This window comes from Hylobates moloch, unplaced genomic scaffold, assembly GCF_009828535.3.
Source record: "Hylobates moloch isolate HMO894 unplaced genomic scaffold, HMol_V3 SCAFFOLD_2, whole genome shotgun sequence".
Taxonomy (NCBI): domain Eukaryota; kingdom Metazoa; phylum Chordata; class Mammalia; order Primates; family Hylobatidae; genus Hylobates; species Hylobates moloch.
In genome coordinates this window covers 166,938,290-166,958,914 of record NW_026652277.1, presented here as the reverse complement: position 1 = coordinate 166,958,914, position 20,625 = coordinate 166,938,290, and the positions used below count along the sequence as shown (strand labels likewise).

Sequence of the window (20,625 nt, the reverse complement as noted above, 5' to 3'; positions counted from 1 at the left end):
GGGCTCAATATCTCAGACTTACTTGAATCAAGTCTGGCTCTTCCAAGCAAGCGGTCGTTCATTCCAAGGAGGGCCTGGTCCCAGACAGTTAACTCCAAGCTCGACTTCCTCAGCTGAGCTGGGGTTACGCCACTGAAGACAAATGAGTGTTTCCACTGGGGGCAAGCCTGCTTCTTCAGGACTGGCGACTTCAGTCTCAGTTTTTGTTGGTCTGGCAGAATGAGACAGCTGAAGAGGGAATACAAACCCTGCAATCACTGCCATCCACATGGCCTCCTCTCCTGAGGCCTGTGCGTCCGTGCAGACCGGAAGCACTAAGAAAAGTGCCAAGTCCACAACATCCACACCCTCCACAGTGAAGCAGGGTGGGAACCACAGGACTCATTTCCCTTAGGGCTGAATTCTGCATCAGGTGTGAAGGGCGAGTTGCATGCTGAGGCCTTGTGGCCCTCATCTTAATCTTTCCTCCTTGGGGTGCCTCCCACCATGACTGCAGATGCACACGTTATCTCCTTTTAACCCTGTTCTCAGGAAAATCAACTCAGAAAAGCTTGTCCAAGGCCATGCAGATAAGCAACAAGATTAGAACACAAGCTCAGTTCTTTTTTTTTTCCCCCTGTCGCCCAGGCTGGAGGGAAGTGGCGTGATCTCAGCTCACTGCAACCTCCGCCCCCCAGGTTCAAGGAAGACTCCTGTCTCAGCCTCCAGAGCATCTGGGATTATAGGTGCCTGCCACCACACCCAGCTAATTTTTGTATTTTTAGTAGAGATGGGGTTTCATCATGTTGGCCAGGCTAGTTTTGAACTCCTGACCTCAGGTGATCCACCTGCCTCAGCCTCCCAAAGTGCTGGGATTACAGGCGCAAGCCACTGCGTCCAGCTTGAGTTCTATCTTGACCGTTATTTTTCTCTTGTCACTGACGGGGAGTTTGCAACTCAATGTAATAATTAATGGTATTTGCCTTACTTTTAGAGGGGCCAATGCACCTGTACTGAATGAGAATGAAATGTGGACAGTCATGCGTTTTACCATTGGTCCAAGAGGAGATGTTAAGCTCAGGAAATATTTACTGAACACACTACGTTTTCATGCTTGATTTCCAAACTGGCTTCCTGATATCACAAGAACTGAGAAGATTAGGGTTTTGGGTACTCCAGCATGTAAAATCCCGTGAATTTTCGGAAATCAGGGTCTTTAATATGTGTTATGTTAGATTTTCATAGGAAACTAAAATAAGATGTTTTAAGTGGCTTTTTGGTGTTCCCTGCAGGTTCTGGGCCGTGTTGTGATGTATACTAGATCATCAATAAATATTTGATTACATCAAATACCTACCCCTTAACAAATGAGTTCAAGGTGCCATCTGGCCGCACAGGTAAATTCTTGGCTCCTAGCACTACCAAACAAAGTTGACCATGAAGTGACGGCTGATCTGTCCCTGGAAGGAAAGGCAGTATTCACTGTCAAACCATGTCTCCTGATACGTTAGTATGCAGTACTACCACCCCAAAACCGAGAGCTCAGCTAGAGAATCTGCCACAGCCCTCAGACCCCGAGAGCAGATGGGAGTGGTGCAGTGGGCTCTGCTGGCGCTGCCCACACCGTGCCGCTGTGTGGTCAGGTGGAGGACAGGGTGGAGGCATTACTAAGATCCTAGCAAAGAGGAAAGAGGAATGCAAGGAGAGGGAAGATGCCGAAGTTTGAGTCTAGTTGTAGCCAGAAGTTTGGGGGAAAGTGAGAGCCCCGAGACCCTGTCTAGGAGGTTGGGATGGCCATGGGGCACTTGCTGCCGGTCTGCTGGTGACCCCATGAACTTGGGTAGCAGAATTTCCTCTTCTAGCCAAATAGGGAGTCACCAAAATACACAACAGAAATGTGCATTCTGGGCCAGGCGTGGTGGCTCACGCCTGTAATCCCAGCACTTTGGGAGGCCAAGGCGGGCAGATCATGAGGTCAGGAGATCGAGACCATCCTGGCTAACACGGTGAAACCCTGTCTCTACTAAAAACACAAAAATTAGCCGGGCATGGTGGCAGGCGCCTGTAGTCCCAGCTACTCGGGAGGCTGAGGCAGGAGAATGGCATGAACCAGGGAGGTGAAGCTTGCAGTGAGCCAAGATCGGGCCACTGCACTCCAGCCTGCGTGACAGAGCAAAACTCCATCTCAAAAAAAAACAACAACAAAAAGAAAGAAATGTGCATTCTCCCTGTCCTCCTTCCCCACCCTCCTCCTCCTCCACCCACCTGCTTTCCACATGCCCCACGTTAATTGAAGGAGTAAAATCTCCATAGGGTCCCTGAGGACCCACCTCCCTGACCTACTTCTTTTGCTGGGTAGCAGCTACCCACAGGCCTGGGGGCAGGGATTTCTCTCGTCTGAGCCCTGCAGGTACCAGCGCCTCGAGATGTGCTCTTGGCTCCACATTGTCATGGAGCCTCTGCTCTTCAGGAGGGGCCACGGTTTCCCCAGAGACCATCCAATCTGCCCCTGGAAGGAAGGCCTGGGGCAGTGTCCTTAGAGGAGCGTAGAGAGGGCATCAGAGGCCTCGTCTGCTTCTGGTCACCCGTTTCCCCCACTACGGGCTCCAGAGAACCTCTCCTGGGCTCGCTGCATCGCTCAGAAAGAGCTGCTGGAGCTGGGCACGGGGGCCATAGAAAGGAAATGCTAGAAACCTTTCACCCCACCTCAGTCTGCCTGCGGCACCAGGCTCTGCAGACAACGACACAGACAATGTCCAGGGGGCTGGAGGCCACTGACCTTCTTGAGCCTCTTGGAGTTTTCTGGGCCCTGAAGGGAGGACCAGCTTAGCCCGGACTGTGAGCTCTGCATTACTCTGAGGAACGCTGGCGTCGTATTTCTCCGCCTGGGGACAAAAGGCAGAGGTTAGGGACAGGATTCCCCAAGTCCCGAGAACCTTCTGGGTTCCTCTCGTTCTCAGCTCCGTCCACAGATGCTTCCCCCTGGCCCCTGCAAGGCCCTGGGTGGAGCAGGTGTGTCCATGGCAGGACTGGTCTTCCTTCCATCTATAGTTTCACTCCCACCCTCCCTACCCCCAGCATAGGGAGGAACAGCTTGGCCACCCCAGCGAACCAGAGCCAGATGAGCCTGAGGAAGTGAAGGGACTCCAGGGCACTGCACACTCCCTAAGACATTTCTATGAAAACCCAGACACAGCCTGCGTTTGAAAAACAGAAATGAACTCAAGCCTCCACCCCATCCACCCCACCCAGGTCAGTAGAGATTCACGCTGCCCTTCCATGCCAAGGACTGGCACGGACGCTGGGGACAGCATGGGGCGTAGTCTCTGTCCAGAGCCACAGGGGGTGGCCCCTCAGGGTGTGGTGAGTCTGAGGACACCTCCCTGCCCACCGAGGCGCTTCTGTCGTAAGTGGTTTTACCAGAAAGTGAGTGAAGAGACGGCCAGGAGAAGAGATGATCCTGAAATCCACACCGTATTTCTCCCAGTGGGGTGGGAGGAGAGTATTGGGAAGAGTCTAGAGCAGGGGTGTGTCCAGTCTTTTGGCTTCCCTGGGCCACATTGGAAGAAGAATTGTCTTGGGCCACACATAAAATACACTAACACTAACAACAGCTGATGAGCTTAAAAATAAATCACAAAAAAACTCATGTTTTAAGAAAGTTTATGAATTTGTGTTGGGTCACATTCAATGCCATCCTGGGGCCAGGCATGGTGACTCACGCCTGTGATCCCAGCACTTTGGGAGGCCAAGGTGGGTGGATCACCTGAGGTCAGGAGTTCGAGACCAGCCTGGCCAACATGGTGAAACCTCATGTCTACCAAAAACACAAAACAATTAGCCGGGCGTGGTGACAGGCGCCTATAATCCCAGCTACTGGGGAGGCTGAGGCAGAGAATCACTTGAACCCGGGGGACAGAGGTTGCAGTGAGCCGAGATCACACCACTTCACTCCAGCCTGGGTGACAGAGCAAAACTCCGTCTCAAAACAAACAACAACCACCAAAAAACAGAGCCGTCCCGGGCTGCAGGTTGGACAAGTTTGGTCTCGACACATCCGGTCCACCATGGCTCCTGCCAGCACTGAGAAGCAGCCCTCTCAGTTACCCTCAGAGGCCTCAGGACTCCTGGGAGTCCGCGTGGGCCAGCCCCTGTCTTCCTGGCCCTCAGGTGCCAAACGAGATATGGCTGCCTCCAGCCTCAGTGGCCAGAAACCGCGGCAGAACGGAGCCCAGGGGCAGGCCTGTGGGCGGACTCCCCACCCTGCTGGCTTTAGAAGGGATGCCTTTCAGCTCTGTGCCACCTGCTCCTCACCCACTTGCCAGAGCAGGCACGGGGTCCTACGCCAGGCCCTGTGCTTGTTCCAGGCCTTGTCTTCGAGCTGATGACAGAGGTGTGGGAGAGGCAGGGTGCACAGGGGATTCAGCCTCTGACAGAAGGGAGTTCGGGCTGGAAACTCAGGGTGTCCCGGAAGAGCCAATGCTCTTCTGAGAGATGACAGAGTGGGGGTGAGAGGAAGGCATGGAAGCCAGATGCTTCGCCCACCCGCAGTGTGGCTGGGGCAGGAGCAAAGGGACACCGAGGCAGAAGATCAGGCCCAGAGACGGCAGGCGTCCTGAGCTCCAGGTCCTGGAAGGGATGCCACTTCTGGTAGGGGTAATCAGGAATGGCTTCCTGGAGGAGATGGGCTTTGGGTAATCTTGGGCTGACTTTGGATAGGGGATGCATTCTAGGTAGGCACTGGGAAGGGGAGGTCTAAGCCGGGACTCTAGCTTGGGGGAGTCGGCACAGGCAGTGGGAGAGGGGGCATTGCCTGGAGGAGCAGGGAGGGGGCAGGTGGCTCACCAGGAGGCCTCGGCTGAAACCTGAGAAGCTTCCAGGCAGACACTGCCAATCCCAGCTGCACTGGCTCCAGAGAGGAAAAGAAGCCAGATGGTCCTTGTGCCTTATGTCCAGGTCGGAGCAGAAGGCTGGGCCTGCTGTGGGCCCTTGGCTGAGGGGAGTAGTCCATCCCGCTGGTTTTTTTCTTTTTTTTTTTTTTTTTGAGACAGAGTCTCGCTCTGTTGCCAGGCTGAAGTGCAGTGGTGCGAACTCGACTCACTGCAACCTCTGCCTCCCAGGTTCAAGTGATTCTCCTGCCTCAGCCTCCCAAGTAGCTGGGACTACAGGCATGTACCACCACACCCAGCTAATTTTTGTATTTTTAGTAGAGACAGGGTTTCACTGTGTTAGCCAGGATGGTCTCAATCTCCTGACCTCGTGATCTGCCCGCCTCAGCCTCCCAAAGTGCTGGGATTACAGGCAAGAGCCACCGTGCCCGGCCTCCCCACTGGGGTTTTTAAAGAGATGGCAGAAGCCCACGTTTTTCATCCCTCGTGGTCTCACATGAACTCTCTCCCAGTCCGGGATCTGGACACAGCAAAGTACAAAGCAGCATCTCCAAGAAATGCTAACCTCTCTCTCAGGCCTCTTCTCCTACCTGCATAGCCTGGGGGACACGGATCCTAAATGGAGTCCATCAGCTCCTCTGACCCACCCCCAGCCCATCTGCTATCTATCTCCCGCTGTGCAATTCCGAATCAGGAGCTGGAGCCCCACATCCCAGCCAGGGCAGCCTCTGCCTTCCTCATAGCATTCGGTCCAGCCATTTGTCACCTATTATTGTTAGTTATTGTCACCTATTATTGAGAGTGGCTGGGGTTGAAAGGTTAGAAACAACACACTGTAGCCCCCAGGGGGACCGCATAGCTGCGGGCGGTGCCCCCAGGGAAAGGCATGGCCAGCTTCCAGCAGGTCAGCCACCAGCAAGGGGAGGCTTCCGCCAGGGGAAGCCACAGGACCTGATCCAGTCTGGTCTGTGTACGATGCTGAGGCGGGGGCTGTTTGGGTAACAGTTAAAACGAACCCTCCGCCCACCCCACCCACGAGAAAGTAACTATTTGAAAGTCAAAGCGCCAGGCCGGCGAACACACACTGTCTTGGGTCCAAGTCTTGCCAGGTACGTTTTCTCTTCTGGGATGTCTCTGAAAGGTGATTCATTTATCACAGTGGGGATGGAGGGCACTCAGTCCAAAACCACACATCACCTTGGCCCGGAGCGGATGCCAGCGGAAGGACTGTGTTGTGCTGTCTTCAAAGTCCCACGTGGCCAGAGGAATGATCACTTCTCCGAGAAACACTCTCCGGGCCAGCGTGCCCAGATGCCACACCGAGACCTGCAGCTGCCGGGTCACCAGCTGGGCAGGGGCCACCTGATACTGCAGAGGCAGAGCAGAGATGTCAGCTGGGCTCCCGGGGCCCGCACTCCTAGGATCCCCATCTCTGGACCCCACCTCCCAGGGCTCCACTTCCTGGGGCCTGGCGCAGGCCTCCCTCCCACAGGCTGAGTCCAAGATGCCGATGCAGCCAGGGACCTGATGTGGTTAGGGTGGGTCAAGGTGCTTACAGCCAGGGTGGGGCAGGGGGTCCTCTCTCTGCTCAAGAACCCCTCCCCCTACTCCCCAGGTGCCCAGTGCTCTGCCTGGGACAAGCAAGGGTAGCCCTGATAGCCACTGAGCCCCTCCCACCCCCAATTCTTAGAACAAGACAAGGATGAAAGTCCTTGCGCAGCCCACGCCTACTAGCAAAGTCTATGCTCACACAAGATTTGAACTTGCATCTAAACACTGCGCCCAGCCAGGCTTGGCCAAAAACACTGATAACAGGCCCAAAAATACTAAAAAAAAAAAAAAAAAATTTTTTTTTTTTTTTTTGGAGACAGGATCTCGCTCTGTCACCAGGCTGGAGTGCAGTGGCACGATCTCGGCTCACTGCAACCTCTGCCTCCCGGTTTCAAGCGATTCCCCTGCCTTAGCCTCCTGAGTAGCTGGGACTACAGGCGCCCACCACCACACCCAGTTCATTTTTTTGTCTCTTTAGTAGAGACAGGGTTTCGCCATGTGGGCCAGGTTGGTCTCGAACTCCTGACCTCAAATAATCCACCTGCCTCGGCCTCCCAAATTGCTGGGATTACAGGCGTGAGCCACTGCACCAGCCTGTATTTATTTATTTATTTTTAAAGCAAAGCATGAACTCCCCCTCCTCCATTCCCCCCAACACCACGTGTTTGCCCTGGAGGGACAGTGCCTGTGTTCAGGCATGCAGGGCCTGTGCTGGCTTGGCAGAGGCCAACACGATGTTCTTACTGTCCACACGGGGGCTCCCAACACACCCAAGAATGACGAGAGAACCCCTTCCCCAGCCAAGCATGGGTTCTGCCCCATACAGACTGGAGGCCGAAGGCCCGAGTGGCACCCAGCCCTTCCCAAGGTGTGGCTGACTCCACCTCAGCCTCTGAGGGCCTCATTTTAAGCTTATTAGTTGGATTTTCTCAATAATGAACAAAACCTACAAGTTACTGAACGCTTATTTCATACCAGGCTTTTTAGATGCATTGATCTTTTTAGCTTTCACACGCACCCTACGAGGTCAGTATAATTCAAACCATTTTGCAGGTGAAAAAAAAGCTTGGAAATTCAGTGACCCTCCCTCCCTCGGTCTGGTAGCCGACACTGCAGGCCAGATTCACGTGCACTGACTGTGTCCAGGCCCGAGTCTCGCTGCTGACCTCCGTGGCCCATGCTGCCCTCACTCTGGCACTTGTTTGGGGTTTGAATGGTGACTCCTCGTGACACGGCTGTTGCTGTGAGGCCGGACACTTGCACCCATTTGCAGCAGCTGTGCAGTCTGTTTGCTTTGGGGTTCACCTCCTCATGCTCACCTTTACCCATCTTCCCAATCAAGGGCGAGATGGAATAAAAAGGAACTGAGACGCGGTAATTTCCCTCCTTCAGCCTCTGCAAACAGACGGGAGGTGCAGCAGGGTCGTCCCCTGCCCTGTTGGGGGCTGCCCGTAGGCTCTGTCCACACTTCTGACGTCTGCAGGCCAGGCACACATGGCTTGGCTGGCCAGGTTAGCTTCCTCAGTTCATTCCTCCTTTTCCTCCCCGCTGGGGTGGCTTGTGGCCATGGAGATGGGAATTTCTTGGGTCACATTCCCTTTTCTCCTGCCTTTGGGTAACTTTTAGCCAGTTTTCCCTCAAGTCTATGGGTCCATATCTTTTTGGGGGGGACAGGATCTCACTCTGTCACCTAGACTGGAGTGCAGCAGTGCAATCTCAGCTCACTGCAGCCTGCACCTCCCAGGCTCAAGCGATCCTCCCACCTCAGCTTCCCAAGTAGTTGGGACTACAGGTAGGCGTCACCATGCCCGGCTAATCTTTTAATTTCTTGTAGAGACGGGGTCTCTCTACATTGCCCATGCTGGTCTTGAACTCCTGGGCTCAAGCCATCCACCCGTCTCAGCCTCCCAAAGGTCTGGGATTATAAGTGTGAGCCTCCACACCCAGCCCATGGGTCCATTTCCGTCTCTGCCCCACATTCAATCTCTGTCTGTAAACTCTGGATTGATGTGATTATTCCCCATATTCCAGCTACACTCCTTACCAGTTAGTCCAGGCAGCTGGCCAGCTGCATCTGCTGCCGAGAAATGAAGCGGTTACTGGAACGCCACGCCACTTAGCAGGGTAGGGCTCGGGCCCCCAGGCAGCTCTCTCATCTCCAGCTGTGTGTGGGCGACGCTCAGGCCACTTCTCCTGGTTCCTTACCCATTGCTCGCCCCTTTCTGTCAATAGGACTACTCTCTGCTATATATAGAATCTACCTTTTCAAACCAGACCTATTTTCCATTGCCCTGTTAGGCCCACAAAGCTTGCTCCAGGCTCAGCTGGGAATGAGGTGTAAGGATCATTCGAGAGCAGGGCCGGGCAATGACCAATGTCACCCAGTGAGATCACTTCATCCTCTCCAGGCCCCCAGGACAGTGATGTCAAATGGGGTACAAGTCTCCCTGGGTCCAGAAAAACTTCCTAAGAAGTACTCTGCTCAGAAAAATTTGAGGATCAGTTTCTAGATCCTCACATGTGATGTGTACTTCTCTCAAAACTGGCTGGAGACAGTTTTCACAGCCTCATCCACCTGAATCGTACTCTGATGGCTCACCCCAGGTCGCACAAAGCTCTTGGGTGCCGCACAAAGGGGTGATTGTGATTGGAAATACTGGCTTCTAGCGAGACTTTCAATGATGGATTGGCCTCCCCGGCTTCCCATCCTTCGCATCTTATGTGTATTTCTATTAAGGATGAGGCTGGCCGGTGTTGGGATATTTTGCATTTAGGATCGATTAAAGATGCCGATTATTTTAATTGTAAACGGAAAGTTTCCCAGGACTGTAAAATATTCACAATATACTAGATAAGACCCATGGATAAAAATTTTAAGTGATATCTTTGAGATTCTGTGTACATTTTAAGGTAGGTAACCTTTTAACTCCAATTATATAACTAAAATTTTTTTTTTTCTTTGAGACAGAGTCTTGCTCTGTCACCCAGGCTGGAGTGTAGTGGCGCTATCTCAGCTCACTGCAAGCCCTGCCTCCCAGGTTCACGTCATTCTCCTGCCTCAGTCTCCCAAGTAGCTGGGACTACAGGCGCCCGCCACCACACCTGGCTAGTTTTTTGTATTTTTAGTAGAGATGGGGTTTCACCGTGTTAGACAGGATGGTCTCAATCTCCTGACCTCATGATCCGCCCACCTCAGCCTCCCAAAGTGCTGGGATTACAGGCATGAGCCACCACACCTGGCCTTATTTATCTAAAATATAGTCAATATGAAATGTTTATCTCATTTCATAAAGCTGTCTAACACAAAATACCTTAGTTAAACTTCCGACGAGTAACTTTGGATCTCTAATTAAAATGTGTGAGGGGATACACAGTTTTTCACAATTCTTCTAGCAGGTGCATGAACAGAACCGTCCGAAGACGTTCTCCAGCGACTTGCTGCTACACAGTGCCTGGTCCCACCACAGGGAGAAAGGACCCGCCCACGCCTGCTGAATCAGAATCTGCTTTTTTCTTTTTTGTTTTTTTAATTAATTATTTTTTGAGACAGAGTCTCACTCTGTCGCCAGGGCTGGAGTGCAGTGGCGTAATCTCGACTCACTACAACCTCTGCCTCCCGGGTTCAAGCAATTCTCCTGCCTCAGCCTCCCAAGTAGCTGGGATTACAGGTGCCTGCCACTATACCCCGCTAATTTTTTGTATTTTTAGTAGATACGGGGTTTCCCCATGTTGGCCAGGCTGGTCTCAAACTCCTGATCTTGTGATTCGCCCACCTTGGCCTCCCAAGGTGCTGGGATTACAGTTGTGAACCACAGCACCCAGCCCAGAATCTGCATTAAAAAAAAAAAAATCCCCAGGGTCCAAGTACAGCTGCATCTTAGAAAATAAGAAATTTAGGCCTGGCGTGGTGGCTCAAGCCTGTAATCCCAGGATTTTGGGAGGCCGGGGTGGGCAGATTACCTGAGGTCAGGAGTTCAAGACCAGCCTGGTCAACATGGTGAAACCCCATCTCTACTAAAAACACAAAAAAAATTGCCGGCCATGGTGGTGGGCACCTTTAATTCCAGCTACTCCGGAGGCTGAGGCAGGAGAATCGCTTGAACCTGGGAGGTGGAGGTTGCAGTGAGCCAAGATCATGTCACTGCACTCCAGCCTGGGTGACCAAGAGTGAAACTCCATCTCAAAAAAAAAAAAAAAGAAGAAAAGAAGAAATGTTTTAAAAATGTAAATCCTATGTTATGCACACAAATTTTGAGAACCGCCAGTCCCCTTTGTGGCTTTAAGCTGTATTTCTAAGGACTCTCTAGGTCTCAGTTTCCCCGTGGGTAAATGAGGCTTCTAATAATTACCCCAGGCTGTATATAAAGCACTTGGCCACAGTAGGGACCCAGGAAACAAGAGCTATTATTATTTAATGAACTCAGGGCTCTGTGCCAGCTGCCCAGATGGCCCCCGGCTGGCAGCTCACAGACACCCTACTTGCCAAAAAGGCAAACAAAGCCCTCTCCTGTCACAGGCATGAGACGAGGGGACCTCTGGCTGCCTGGCCCCGGCGGGGTAGCCTCCACAGGTCTGGGCTACCCCCCTCATCCTGCACTGAGATTGGGGCCACCACAGCCAGCTCTCTGCAGATACCAGACCTCAGCTGCAGCCTTCCACCCGACATCAGAGCGCGTGGTCCCATCTCTGCCCTCAACCATCAATCACATCTCTTAGTATCAAAGAAAGTGAAAACCCAAACAATTCCTTTGTAAGATTTTTCATAAAAGGAGTCATTTTTAAAAAATAAAATTAGAAGAAACCTGAGTTTGTCAGAAATACAATAAAGGGGCACTTTTACAACGGCAGTAACTCAGGAGTTTAATTTTCAGGGCACTCTGTCTGAGAGCACCTCTTTGATAGAAACATCCACTAAGACAAACTAATTTTTAAAATTATCCTGTGCCCGGGTATTAGCCCGAGACAAAGAGACAGCCAGGTTCTTTTTCACCATCTTCTCAGAAATCATTAATCAAAAGCCATTCCTGAGTCTGGCAGACTCTGCACTTTTCCTGTACAAAGGCTGACATTTATTTTCTACCAACTTAACACTGATTGACAGAGCCGCAAAGAAACATATAGGTGTCTGTGTTATATCTAACTGAGTCAAGAGTTTGAAAGCACCATCCACTGGACTCTGCCCCAGGTGCTCCACCCGGGCTCGGGAGGGACTCTACACAGGAATATCTGTCCAGCAAGTACCTTCAAGGTCTCCTGAAAGGTCGGGTCCACCGTGTTCCTTTGGACTCCAGTCTTGCGCTTTCCCTGGGAGGATCTGTCGGGCAGCAGGTAGGTCTTCACATACCTAGGGGCCAAACGCAGCGGGACAGAGTGAGAACTCAGGGAAAGGGGTGGATAAAGAGTTTGGGGGCAGTAGAGCCCACAGGCCAGCGTTTTCTTTCCCAGGCTTCCTGCTGGAATTTTTGAGTTGATAGAAAGGACTTAATAGCCTAACAGTGAGCAATGTTAGTGCTGGGTGGGCAGCTTCTGATTCACGTAGTCTATAGTCAAATGCTAGCCACATAACCCTCTGGAATATTCCTGGGGGTGTGAAGCTCGTCCTGCCTTCCTCAGGCCCTACTCCATTTGGCGAAGACATGGAACCGGAGATTCTCTCGCCTGCCTGGATGTCAAGGCCATGAGCTGGATTCCCGTCCCTTCTGCCACCCACCGCCTGCAAAAGAAAAAAAGTGAAGTGGAAAGCACATGCCTCGCACCGTGCTGTGTCCTTGCAGGGGCCTCAAAGACTCTGCTCCTCCCAACCGCTGAGCAGCGGGATTCTGCTGAGTCTAGAGGTCGCGCGCAGCATGACAGATGCCTCCATCTGCACTCACCCAGCCCCTGAAATCCAGGCGGAGAGGAAGACATGTCCTGTCCTGTTCTAGGCTGACCCCTCCATACAGGCCCCTACGCTGCCCTTCATGGCTCCTCTGGCAGCCCCAGTGATGGCAATGACCAGCCCCCCGCCAGCAGCCGCCCAAGCCCCCTCTCCACAGGCTAGAAACAGGCCCCACTTTCCAAAGTAAAAAATCACGGTGAGCCTCCCTCTATTTGTGCCCTTCTTTAGCCCCAGTCTTGGGCCTCTTCTTCCCCCTAGGTTAAGCTTTTTGTAAAAATACTTGAAATCGGCCAGGAGGCCGGGCGCGGAAGCTCACATCTATAATCCCAGCACTTTGGGAGGCTGAGGTGGGTGGATCACCTGAGGTCAGGAGTTCGAGACCAGCCTGGCCAACATGGTGAAATCTTGTCTCTACTAAAAATACAAAAATTAGCCAGGCGTGGTGGCATGCACCTGTAATCCCAGCTACTCAGGAGGCTGAGGCAGGATCACTTGTACCTGGGAGATAGAGGTTGTAGCGAGCCAAGATTGCGCCACTGCACTCCAGCCTGGGCAATAAAGCGAAATTCCATCTCAAAACAAAACAAAACAAAACAAAAAACCCAAAGACTGGCCAGGCACCATGGCTCAGGGAGGATTCCATAAGCCAGGGATTTGAGACCAGCCTGTGCAATACCTAGGGAGAACTCATCTCCAAGAAAAATGTAAAAGTCAACTGGGTATGGTGGTATGCACCTGTAGTCCCAGCTACTCGACACCTGAAGCTGGAGGATCACCTGAGCCCAGGAGGTCAAGGCTGAAGTGAGCCATGATAACGTCATCGCATTCCAGCCAAGGCTGCAAAGCGAAACTATGTCTCAAAAAAACAAAACAAAACAAAAAATCCCTCAAAACTCCATCTCTAATTCTTCGCAGTTCATTTACTCTTAAGTTATTGAGCACTACACATTCATGCAATCTCATATATGTAAAACAGAATATATAAAATATACCTATATGGTTGGAAGCATTATAATAAAGTGCACACCCATGTACCCGCCCCCCAGCTTAGGAAACAGAACATAACCAGTGACTTCCCTATCATAATCCTGCCCATAACCAGGTAATAACCATATTGGATTTTATATTTATTACCCCCTTGGTTTTCTTTAGGTTTCACCATTTTGATGTGTCTCCTTAAACAATGTACTGCTTAGTTTTCCATTTTCGAACTTTTATATAAATGGGATCATTCTGTATACATTCTTCTGTAATTTGCTTTTTTTCACTCAATATTATGTTTGGGATCCATCTATGTTGCTGTAACTGCCGCTCATTCATCTCTAATCCTACATATCATTCCATTGAATGAATACACAAGTCATTTATCCTGTTGATGAACATTTGTCTTATGTCCTAGTTTTTTGCTCTGCTCATGGTGCACATGTGTAAGCATTTCTCTTGGCATATAACCAGGAGTGATAGGGTATATGCCCCTTCAACTCTCCTAGATGATGCAAGCATTTCTCTTGGCATATAACCAGGAATGATAGGGTACATGCCCCTTCAACTCTTCTAGATGATGCCAAATTACCAATTCAATCTCTTTAACAGATATAGGGCTATTCAGACTTTCTATTTCATTTCATGTCAGTTTTGGCAATTTGTGTCTCTTGAGAATGTGTCAATTTCAGCCAGGTGTGGTGGCTCACGCCTGTAATCCCAGCATTTTGGGAGGCCAAGGCGGGAGGATTGCATGAGCCCAGGAGTTTGAGACCAGCTTGGGCAACATAGTGGGACCTCATCACTACTAAAAATCTTTTTTAATTGGCTGGGCATGGTGGTGTGCACCTGTGATCCCAGCTACTCAGGAGGCTGAGGCAGTAGGACCAGTTGAACTCAGGAGTTTGAGACCAGCCTGGGCAACATAGTGAGACCTCGTTTCTAGAAAAGAAAAAAAGGTGTTCATTTAATCTAAGTTGTTAAATTAGCACAAAGTTTTACATAATATCCCCTTATTATACTTTTTCCTTTTTTTTTTTTTTTTTTTTTTTGCCCAGGCTGCAGTACAGTGGCACAATCTCAGCTCACTGCAACCTCCACCTCCCGGGCTGAGGTAATTCTCCCACCTCAGCCTCCCGAGTAGCTGGGACTACAGGCGTGTGCCACCACACCAGGCTAATTTTTATTATTATTTAATGAGGGGGAGTCTCACCCTGTCACCCAGGCTGGAGTGCAGTGGCATGATCTCGGATCACTGCAACCTCTGCCTCCTGGGTTCAAACAATTCTCCTGCCTCAGCCTCCTGTGTAGCTGGGATTACAGGCACATGCCACCATGCCTGGCTAATTTTCTCTGTATTTTTAGTAGAGACCGGGTTTCACCATGTTGGCCAGGCTTGTCTTGAACTCCTAACCCTCAGGTGATCCACCCGCCTCAGCTTCCCAAAGTGCTGGGATTGCAGCCATGAGCCCCCAGCCTGGCCCCCTTATTATACTTGAATGTCTGCAAGTGCTGTCATGCTGTCTCTTCTTTCATTCCTATACTGGTATTTGAGTATTCTCTATTTTTTTTTTTTTTTTTTTTTTTTGAGGCGGAGTTTTGCTCTTGTTGCCCAGGCTGGAGTGCAATGGTGTGACCTCAGCTCACTGCAACGTCTACCTCCCTGGTTCAAGGGATTCTCCTGCCTCAGCCTCCCTAGTAGCTGGGATTACAGGTGCCCGCCACCACACCTGGCTAATTTTTGTATTTTTAGTAGAGATGGGGTTTCACCATGTTGGCCAGGCTGGTCTTGAACTCCTGACCTCAAGTGATTCACCCACCTTGGCCTCCCAGAGTGCTGGGATTATAGTTGTGAGCCACAGCACCCAGCCTTTTTCTAGCATGTTAAGATGGAGGTTTAAAGACTCCATCTTAACATGCTAGAAATTCATTTTAAGTCTTTTTTCTTTTAAATATAAGCACTGCTTTAACTGCATCCCTCAAATTTTGAAATTTAAAAGTCAGGAGGTACTTTTGGGACAAAGACTATTCCAGTTTTCCTGAGGTAGATGGTACAGGAAGAGTAATAATAAAAGCTAAGACTAGAACAATAGGAGAGATTCTGTTATGAAAGAACCGTAAGTGCTATGGAAATGTGTACTTAATTTGTCTGGTACTAAAGAGCTACTAAAAATTTCAGAGCAGAAGAGAGTTTGATTAAATCAACAATTGATTTCTTTTCCCATCATCACTCTTTAGCTGGTAATTAAAACAGTATGCCAGAAGTTCTCCATGTAAGAAAAAAGAAAGGCAAAAATGAGGCCCCTGCTTTAAACTATATATAGAAAATCAATTCCAGTTGTCATGTGAACAGATCTAAGTTTGAAAAAAAAAAAAAAGGATAAGAAGAAACCAGAGAACGTATTTAAACCCTTGGGTGCCATAGGAATTCTTCTACAGACACAAAAAGCAGAGAGTTTAAAGGAAAAGCTTGATACATTCGATATTAAACTTTCTACAAGAAAAGTCATAATAAACAAGTTAGAAAACAAGTTACAGCTAGGATAAAATATGTGCAATACATATAACTTATAAATAATTTTTTAACCTATTTAAATTAGGTTTAACAAAAAACCTCTGGTAAATAAATAAAACAATAAACCATCCAATAGAAAAATGGGAGGCCAGGTGCAGTGGCTCATGGCGGTAATCCCAGAGCTTTGGGAGGCTGAGGTGTGAGGATGGCTTGAGCCCAGGAGTTTGAGCCCAGCTTTGGCAACAGAACAAAACCGTCTCTACAAAAATAAGTTAAAAAATCTAGCTGGAAAAAAAAAGTTACAAATTTAGTCTCCTACATAGCTGAGACTACAGGCATGTGCCTCCCAGCTACGCAGGAGGCTGAGGCAGGGAGATCGCTTGAGCCTTGCCAGCCTCCAGAACTGTAAGAGATGTATTTGTCTTGTTTATAAGCCACTTGGTCTATGGTATTCTGTCATAGCAGCCAAAACAGACTAAGACATTCCTTGATCATGTAAGTTTTCGTATACGCTAAGGTTTGTATCTGGACTTTTGATTCTACTCTCCTGACTTGTTCTATCCTTGTATCAATAACACATTGTTTGCATTGCTACAGCTTTATAATAATTCTTGAAGTGAACCTTTTCATTTTTGTTTTTATTTTTAATAATTGTCTTGGTTATTCTTAGACTTTTACTTTTTCATATACATTTTGGGATCAATATGTCTTATGTTAAACTTAAAAAACAACTTACGGATTGCACTTTTTCTTCTTCTCTTCTCCATAGGCAAGGTTCTTACAGGCCTTGATGCATATTTCTAAAGAACGGGTTTCGAAGCAGTAACGAATGGCAAATTCTATTTCTCCAGTGACATTAGCATTGTCAAAATTGCCCATCTCTGTACACGTGCTATCAATGCTAATTAAACTTCCCTGAAATCAAGAATAACAGATATAATAAGTTACTTCACAGTTAATTCATTTTTTTGATGTTCTGGTTTCAAGACAGCACATAAATAAAAACTCATAGAGCATGTATCCTGACTCACATTAAGTTAATAATGCACCAGCTTGTACTTTGCCAAAATAAGTTGCCACATGTTCTATCCCAAGGAGACAGAGAATCCTCAGAAGGCCCTCTCTTGCCTAGATATAGTTTTTGCCTAGCAATAAAGGTTACACAATCTCATTCTTTAACACAAATTGCTTGGGGCGAAACAGACTAGCTCCTATGCAATTCTGCAAGATTACTCCCAGGAGGCCAAGATAATATCTGTGACAGGACAGCTATGCGGAAAGCAGCACAGTCTGGGGCTAAGTGGCTGTGACTGGGAATCAGATAGACCTGGACTCGAATGCTGGTGCTGCCACTCACTAACTGTGGCAAAGTCTAACTGGAAAAAACCATACTGATCTCATAGGGCTATGGTGAGGAATAAATAGAATAAAGCAAGTAAAGTGTGTACCCAATGGTAACAGTAAATTATATTTAAATTTGTCTGGTTACCTAAAATGAAAAATAAAACTATCATCACAATCTAGGGTACTCCAAGCTTATACGACGTAGATAAGGAGAGGCTAATGAATGCTATTAATTAGCACAAAATTCCTAGGCCTAAAAGATACAATAAGCCACCTTATCACTATTAAATGTGCTTAAATACTTTGCATGCAACCAATCTCTGTGCTACCTTTATAGGAAGAGAAGCCTAACTGATTTCTACTTCGAATTCCCAACTAGCTCCTCCACACTATAAAACATCGTGGAAAGAAACTAAGAAACAAGCCTGGGAGTGCCAGGTGCGGTGGCTCACGCCTGTAATCCCAGCACTTCGGGAGGCCGACGCAGGCGGATCATAAGGTCAGGAGATCGAGACCATCCTGGCTAACAACGTGAAATCCCGTCTCTACCAAAAATACGAAAAAAAAAATTAGCCAGGCATGGTGGTGTCCCAGCTGTAGTCCCAGCTACTCCGGAGGCTGAGGCAGAAGAATGGCATGAACCCGGGAGTCGGAGCTTGCAGTGAGTGGAGAGCGCCCCACTGCACTCCAGTCTGGGCGACTGAGCAAGACTCCGTCTCAAAAAAAAAAAAAAAAAAAAAAAAGAAACAAGCCTGGGAGCAGAAAGTCAAAACCACGAGGGAAAGATAAAATCGAAACAACACCAACTGAGACCAGGCGCGGTGGCTCACCCTTGTAATCCCAGCACTTTGGGAGGCCAAGGCGGGTGGATCACTGGAGGTCAGGAATTCGAGACCAGCCTGGCCAACATGGTGAAACCCCGTCTCTACTAAAATACAAAAATTAGCCAGGCAAGTGGCACGTACCTGTAATCCCAGCTACTTGGGAGGCTGAGGCATAAGAATTGCTTTAACCTGGGAGGCGGAGGTTGCAGTGAACTGAGATCGCACCACTGCACTCCAGCCTGGGCGACAGAGTGAGGCCCCATCTCAAAACAAACAAACAAACAAAAAACAATACCAACAAGTCATCAGACAGGTTGGAACCTGAATTGATGAATGCCAAGGACAAAATAAGCTTCACCACGTCCAGTTACTGGCTCTGAAAAATCTCACCTGCCAACACCATTCCACTGTTAAAATGGAAAACAATGTAAAATTTTTACACACTCAAAAAGGCATAGGCCAGGCACGGTGGCTCATGCCTGTAATCCCAGCACTTTGGGAGGCAGAGGTAGGCAGATCACTTGAAGTCAGGAGTTTGAGACCAGCCTGGCCAACATGGTAAAACCCCCTCTCTACCAAAAAAAAAAAAAAAAAAAAAAAAAAGCATGGACTGGTGCGCCAGCATGAGTGAGTGAGGTATGAGAAGTGAAGATAGAAGAGAAGGGATACAGGAGCTTGGCAAAAGGTGTGAGCAGCCTGAGAGAAGAACCAGGTGGATGAACGTAGAGGCTAATGAATAATACAGCATTTGTCATGGGACTCAGCTTCAGGCTACGTCAGACTAAATGGTGTTACACACGCTTTCAAGACATTGTAGAGCTGCCAAGACCACCAGGATGCAGGAGGCCAAGATGCCGAGGAGAAGCACATGGAAGTCAGCCTGACACCCGGAGCTGCCTTTCACTTCAAGGCACAGGTCCCTGTGTAAGCAACACAGGACTTTTGATTCTATTCTACTGACCTGCTTGACTCTCCCTGTATCGGGAACACATTGAATTACTACAGCTGCATGTCCAAGGGCTGGATGACCAAGATGTCAATCTAAATGAAATGGCAAAGAGACTGAGGAGCTGAGCAGAGTTTTCAGCAGTCTAACGGGACTGGGGGGCAAAATCAGCATTCAAGGCTACGAAGTCATGGGGAGCCTGAGGAGCTAAGGTCCCAGAGACAGGGCAAATCCATGAGTACCCAGATGCCGCCTTTTCCTCAAGGCATTTGCTGAACTGGAAGCTGTGGCTGAGGGGCTGAGAAGCGTAAGAATGTTTCCAGCTGGCTGGACGCAGTGGCTCACGCCTGTAATCCCAGCACTTTGCGAGGCCAAGGCGGGCAGATCATGAGGTCAGGAGGTCAGCAGATTGAGACCATTCTGGCTAACACAGTGAAACCCCATCTCTACTAAAAATAAAAAAATTAGCCGGGCATGGTAGCACACACCTGTAGTCCCAGCTACTCAGGAGGCTGAGGCAGGAGAATCGCTTGAATCCAGGAGGCGGAGGTTGCAGTGAGCCGAGATCGCACCACTGCACTCCAGCTTGAGTGACAGAGCGAGACTCCATCTCAAAAGAAGAATGCTTCCAGCAGTTTCATCTTACTACAGAGGAAAAAACTGGCCTTCAGGATTATCACAGGGAAGGGGCTTGGTAAATATCCAGACCTTCAGCTGGGATCCTCCAAAGACTTCCTTACTAGGAGGAAGAAATGGACCTGTCTTCATCAATGGAAATCCAGTTTTGAATCAGCTCAGCCCCAGACTAGATAAAGATTCTTTGCCTCCACTCTAACTGTATGTTAAGAGCAAAAGTAAATTCTCTATGAAGCATAATAAAAGTACAAAAATAACTGCGGGTTTTGCATTGTTGGAATTTGCCATTTGATATTGGAATACATTCTTGAATAAATGTGGTTGTTATACATCATTTTAATGGGCATTTCTCGCTTTATGTTTTTTTGCTAATAATGGATTATTTGCTGTTTATGTTTATTTTAGACTATGGAAATGATGTTAGACAAAAAGCAATTTGAGCAATTTTCTTATTTGAGTTCAAAATGGGTGGTAAAGCAGCAGAGACAATCCGCGACATCCACAATGCATTTGGCCCAGCAATATACAGTGCAGTGGGGGTTCAAGAAATTTTGCAAAGGAGATGGGAACCTTGACGATGAGGATTGTGTAGTGGCGGCCATCGGAAGATGACAACGACCAATTGAGAGCAATCATCGAAGCTGCTCCTACAACTACACAAGAAGTTGCTGAATAACTCAACGCTGACCATTCTATGATGGTTCGGCATTGGAAACAAACTGGAAAGGTGAAAAAGCTCATTAAGTGGGTGCCTCATGAGCTGAGTGAAAACCAACAAATCGTCATTTTGAAGTGTTGTCTTCTCTTATTCTATACAACGAACCATTTCTCAATCAGATTGTGATGTATGACAAAAAGTGGATTTTATATGACAACCAGCAATGACCAGCTCAGTGGTTGGACTGAGAAGAAACTCCAAAGCACCTCCCAAAGCCAAACTTGCACCAAAGAAAGGTCATGGTCACTGTTTGGTGGTCTGCTGTCAGTCTGATCCACTACAGTTTTCTGAATCCCAGCGAAACCATTACATCTGAGAAGTATGCTCAACAAATCAATGAGATGTACCAAAAATTGCAACGCCT

The 20,625-nt window shown here is 48.8% G+C and overlaps 2 protein-coding genes across 13 annotated transcripts in view; one reads left to right on the top strand and one right to left on the bottom strand.

The window, feature by feature from the left end:
• Positions 1-20,625, top strand: part of DYNLT1 (dynein light chain Tctex-type 1) — a 241,327-nt gene that overhangs the window by 117,808 nt on the left and 102,894 nt on the right. The gene's annotated exons all lie outside the window — the stretch shown is intronic.
• The window catches only part of SYTL3 (synaptotagmin like 3), a 117,672-nt gene that overhangs the window by 1,685 nt on the left and 95,362 nt on the right, over positions 1-20,625 (bottom strand). For all 11 annotated transcript variants that reach the window (XM_058435639.1, XM_058435638.1, XM_058435641.1 and 8 more), the window contains 6 exons: positions 16,530-16,708; positions 11,661-11,763; positions 6,066-6,236; positions 2,759-2,864; positions 1,337-1,439; positions 23-228 (listed from right to left, as the gene is read on the bottom strand). In XM_058435639.1, the coding sequence (XP_058291622.1) occupies positions 23-228; positions 1,337-1,439; positions 2,759-2,864; positions 6,066-6,236; positions 11,661-11,763; positions 16,530-16,708 (868 nt within the window). The remainder of the gene's footprint in view (positions 1-22; positions 229-1,336; positions 1,440-2,758; positions 2,865-6,065; positions 6,237-11,660; positions 11,764-16,529; positions 16,709-20,625) is intronic.